Raw genomic sequence first — 5,188 nt, forward strand, 5'->3', positions numbered from 1 at the left:
CTGCTTTTCATACAATGGTGTTATGGAAACCACATTGTAGCTAGTTGCCATATCCAAACAGCTGCTGTCCCTGGAATCTGAAATTGTGTTTTGGAAATTCAAAAAGTGTTTTAGGGTATCCATAGTCATGAGGCAGAGTAGATAATGGGCAAATTATGGTTCTGTTAGAGTAGTCCTTTAATGGCTGCACTACTGAGGTAAGGAGGGGGAGGTCCTTTCAAGGAGGTCCATTCCAATGTCGAAAAAGACGTTAGGAAGACGTCCCTAAGGATGTTTTGGACTAGAATTGGCCCTTGTCTGGAGGTCCTGGTGACGTTGATACCCATCGTTAAGACGTCATCTGGTGTATACGTTCTGTACCCTGCTGTACCCTTGCTGGGACGTCCACTATGACCTTAAAAAGATGTTGCTTAGACGTCTTTTTGCGCACTGGGTTATCATTGTGTAGCACTAAACAAAAATAATAAATACATATATCAGGAAAAAAAAGATAGTGTCTAAAAAAGTAAATGCATATTCAAATTGTTAGATTGTTTGCATTCACACACACAGTCTTACAAAGCACACTGGACATCCAGGCTACAGCTACTCGCACAAATGTACCGTTCCTACTTGTGTCCCCCCCACCTCTGAAACTAAAGTTTCGCCCTTGCGTTCACCTCTTTTACCCACTCCAACCAACCTGTCTTTTAACCACAGTCTTTCTTTCTTTTCTCCATCTCGGTTTTCCTCCCGGGCTTTCCGTTGTCTGGTAATTGCCGGACTTTGTCCGGTAAAATATGCCAAAGTCCGATATTTTATAATATCTCCGGTCAAAATGTCCGGTGAAAATACTCCTCCCAAGCACAATTTCAGTTGTAATAAAATGGGTAATTTCCACATCATTTTATGAAAAAACATATACTTTTTTTTACGAATGAGCAGTGTGTGTGTATGTGTGAATAAATGAATGTAGCCTATATGTGAAACTAAACTTTTTTTCTGCGCGGAACGAAACTTGTCGCATTTGTTTCATTAAATCTGACAAACCGCACACCACAAGAGAGGTCTCTGATATGGCGAAACAGGCAAATCTTAAAAGCTTTTTTCTTATGCTGAAACAGCCATCCAAACCATCACTGATCGCTTTGGAAAAGGAATGATCAGTGAGGACGAGTCGGCTCCAGCCACAGCTCCACTCATTGATGCCACAAGTGTGCGCAGAGATGGCGTCGCTGTAATGACAGCGCTCCGCGGTTATGGAGGCTTGAACTTTTCAATGGCCTGTGAAGTTCTAATCAGGGATTTCGGTGAAATCCACCCCGAGTGGGCTCAGTTGGCCAAGATAGCCTGCGTGATCCCTGTCTCCAGTGTGCCAGCAGAGAGAGGATTCTCTCTGCAGAACCGCATCAAAACAGCGCAGCGGAGTCGCCTGGGGGAGGACAAAGTAACAAGACTGATGCGCATTGCAAGCTGTGCAGAGACACTTGGAACTTTTGATTTTGATTCTGCAGCTGCACTTCAGTGCTGCGAAAATGCACAAAAAGTAAACTGTTATACACCGGATCTAGGTGAAGGGATTTCCCCTGTTTGTTTTCAGTTTTTATTCCGTTTTATTTTAAACGCGCGAACAGACATTTTTTTATTTCAAGTTGGCAGCATGGCCATGTTAATAAAATGTTATTTGCCACTCCAGATGTGTTTTTTATTTGTTTACAAATTGTTTTATTTTAGGGTATATAGGCCTTCCTCTTTATGTTCATTCATGTGTCAGAAGAGCGCAAGCTTCTGCAATATTTATTTATTTTTTGAAGTTACGCTTGCGAGTTAATTGACGGGACTTATTTTATTTTAAATACCCTGTTTTTCAATAAAAATACTATTAAATGAGTTGCATTGATATCGTACTACTGCATATGATTTATTTTTAACCTCAATAAATTCATATAGCCTATGTGACCGGAATTTCAAACATTTGTCCGGTAAATTGAAACCCTGCCGGTCACATTGTCCGGTGACAATTTTTTCCAGCGGAAACAGTCCTGGCCACTTCGCTGCTCCGCTCCCGTCCTCCGCTCCCGTCCTCCGCTCTCGTCTCCGTCTCCCCGACACCTTCTCCTGGCTACGCCCACTTTGATTGCTGATTGGATCCCCACAGGTAAGTTAAACTTAAACTTATTTATATTTTTACATTTTCACATCACATTCGTCTTCTTTTTAAACAGTCTTCTTTCACAGACACCAAAATAAAACAAATGAAAATGAAATAAACAATTATTTCTTTCATGGGATTTTACCAAAGGGTTACACTTGGCTGTTTGATGGATTCAATCAAATTCCTAGCCTATGTTTACCCTCAGACCTATTTTTCACAGCACAGAAATGAGACACATTTAGCCTAAACATCCACCATCATAGAGGATGTTTTTATTTATTGTCTCTTTTATTGTGAAAATACTGCAGAAAACAAAAATGACTCTGTTGATGAGAGAAAACGTTTGGAACTATTCTGCTGTGTCCAGAGGACTGACTGTTTTGTGAACATCTTAAAGCAGTTCACACTATCTTAGTCATAAGCTTTGTTCTTCTAAATTCACGATAGTTGTAGATGATTCCATTCAAAAGGACAGTATTGGAGCCCATGTTGAACATTAATGTCCACCCCTGAACAATATCGTACTGCAGCAACAATGACTCGTTAAACATGCCAGTTTGCATTTTATTTCCCGAGTAATGATCACTGAAACTCATGTTTTGACTCATCAGGGATTTATTGCATGAACAGGTGTAACAGGAGCACAAGTATAAAAGTGCCAAGCACTACACAGCAGGTTTATTCTGAAGTGAAAGTGTATCAGCTGCTCAGTAAGGGCGTTGCATCATGGGAGAGAAGAGCTTGTCCCACACCTCCACCTTCAAAATAGCCCTCCCCATGGGTGACATGGTAGCCTTGATGTCCAGGTTGGGACCGTCAAAGGTGAGCCCGCTGCCTTTGGCCTCCTCCCGCACAAAGCCTTGCTGCTCTTTGTTGTAATACATTTCTTCGAATAGTTTCTTGTTGCACTCTTTCTCCTGGTTGTAGATCCCCAGGCCCAGCCAGTTCTTGTACATGTTGTAGTCGTAAGGCACAGAGAACATCATTGCGACTATCTCTTTAGCGCAATTGCTATGTCTCTCAAACAGCTCGTAGGTCAGTACGCCCACTGATCCTGTTGCTTTGGCGCTGGTCTTACCGAAGTTGCACACCTCGGTCTTCTGCGGCCGCACGGTGGGCTGGGGGGGGGCGTGGACGCCGCCGCTCTCCAGGTAAACCCTGGTTTACCAGCAACAAAACAAGAAAAGATAGTCAAGAGATGGTCAAGCTGCACTTCTGCATGTTTCAGCTCCACTTAACCCTCGTTAATGACCTAATTCTCCTATCCTTCCTTCCTTCTTTCCTTCATTCCTTCTTTTCTCCCCTTGTACATTCTTTCCTTCTTTTCTCCTTTCCTTCCTTCATTCTTTTTTCCCTTCCTTTCTTTTTTCCTCCCTTCCTTCCTTCTTTTTTGCCTTCTTTCCTTCCTTCCTTCCTTCCTTCCTTCCTTCCTTCCTTCCTTCCTTCCTTCCTTCCTTCCTTCCTTCCTTCCTTCTTTCCTCCCTTCCTTCCTTCTTTTCCCTTCTTTCCTTCCTTCCTTCTTTTCTCCCTCCCTTCCTTCTTTCCCCCCTTCTTTCTTTCCTTCCTTCCTTCCTTTCTCCCTTCCTTCCTTCCTTCCTTATTTTCTCCCTTCCTTCCTTATTTTCTCCCTTCCTTCCTTCTTTCCTTCCTTCCTTCTTTTCTCCCTTCCTTCCTTCTTTCCTTCTGTCCTTTTTTCCCTTCCTTCCTTCCTTCCTTCCTTCCTTCCTTCCTTCCTTCCTTCCTTCTTTCCTCCCTTCTTTTCTCCCTTCCTTCCTTCCTTCTTTCCTGCCTTCCTTCCTTCCTTCCTTCCTTCCTTCCTTCCTTCCTTCCTTCCTTCCTTCCTTCCTTCCTTCCTTCCTTCCTTCCTTCCTTCTTTTCTTTCTTCCTTCCTTCCTTCTTTGCTCCCTTCCTTCCTTCTTTCCTTCCTTCCTTCTTTTCTCCCTTCCTTCCTTCTTTCCTTCTGTCCTTTTTTCCCTTCCTTCCTTCCTTCCTTCCTTCCTTCCTTCCTTCCTTCCTTCCTTCCTTCCTTCCTTCCTTCCTTCCTTCCTTCCTTCCTTCCTTCCTTCCTTCCTTCCTTCCTTCCTTCCTTCCTTCTTTCCTCCCTTCTTTTCTCCCTTCCTTCCTTCCTTCTTTCCTGCCTTCCTTCCCTCCTTCTTCCCTTCCTCCTTCATTGACCCAAACACAGCACAAGCCACTTAAACATCCACTCATTGAACACTTACTTGGGGTTAATGAGGCAGTAATTGTTGGTGAGGTTGGTGATCTCAATGGTGACATTTCTTCGGCTTGTGAGATTGGCAGAAACCGCCTCTGCTGATTCACTCATAGTGCTGCTTGCAAAGGTTGACTAAAGATGAGAGATCATAATGCTTTTAATAAATCTCCACCAGCTGTCTGAAAAATAGGTCTCAATAAACCCTTAAAAACGCAGGAATGAAACACCTTACCTGTCAGGACCAGAGGTGCGTTGCTCACTTGTGCAGTGTCAGGTTTGAAATGCAGAGTTCAACTCTAAGATCATTGTTGCTGGGGAATGTGAAACACCCATCAGTGTCTCCACCCTCAGCAAACACGCCCACGGACGGTCACTCCTTGTCTCAAACTGTCACATCTTTGTCCACATCTCTGTCTCAGGGATGGACCGGTATGCATTGTCGTTAAGAAGGAGGGTGCAGCCACTTACAGGAATGTTTCGCCTTACACACGCACACATGCATATATATGAAATAAAAACGGTCCAAATCATCCCCCCTGAAATAAAAACGGTCGAAATCCTCCCCCCTGTAAAACTGCCATCCCTCCTTTCCATCCCTTATGTCATTTCATCAATGAATGTGGTTTTACTGCTATTTCAGCATTTAGAGTCATCACCAGAAAAATAACACCAGAAAAATAACTTATTTGACAATTTTCGCCTGTTTCAAGTAAATTCTCACTTGAAATAAGTAGAAAAATCTGCCAGTGGGACAAGATTTATCTTCTTACTAGAAGCAAAGAAATCTTGTTCCACTGGCAGATTTTTGTACTTATTTTAAGTGAAAATCTACTTGAAAC

General features: G+C 43.0%; 1 protein-coding gene across 1 annotated transcript; it reads right to left on the reverse strand.

Annotated features, from left to right (window-relative positions):
* Positions 1 to 2,533: 2,533 nt before the first annotated feature.
* On the reverse strand, positions 2,534 to 4,666 carry LOC133442217 (DELTA-actitoxin-Afr1a-like). Its single transcript, XM_061720170.1, has 3 exons — positions 4,582 to 4,666; positions 4,357 to 4,481; positions 2,534 to 3,292 (listed from the first exon to the last, which is right to left on the reverse strand). The coding sequence occupies exons 2-3, from the start codon at positions 4,458 to 4,460 to the stop codon at positions 2,842 to 2,844; spliced, it is 555 nt and encodes a 184-aa protein (XP_061576154.1). The 5' UTR covers positions 4,461 to 4,481; positions 4,582 to 4,666; the 3' UTR covers positions 2,534 to 2,841.
* Positions 4,667 to 5,188: the final 522 nt, after the last annotated feature.

This window comes from Cololabis saira, chromosome 4, assembly GCF_033807715.1.
Source record: "Cololabis saira isolate AMF1-May2022 chromosome 4, fColSai1.1, whole genome shotgun sequence".
Taxonomy (NCBI): Eukaryota; Metazoa; Chordata; class Actinopteri; order Beloniformes; family Belonidae; genus Cololabis; species Cololabis saira.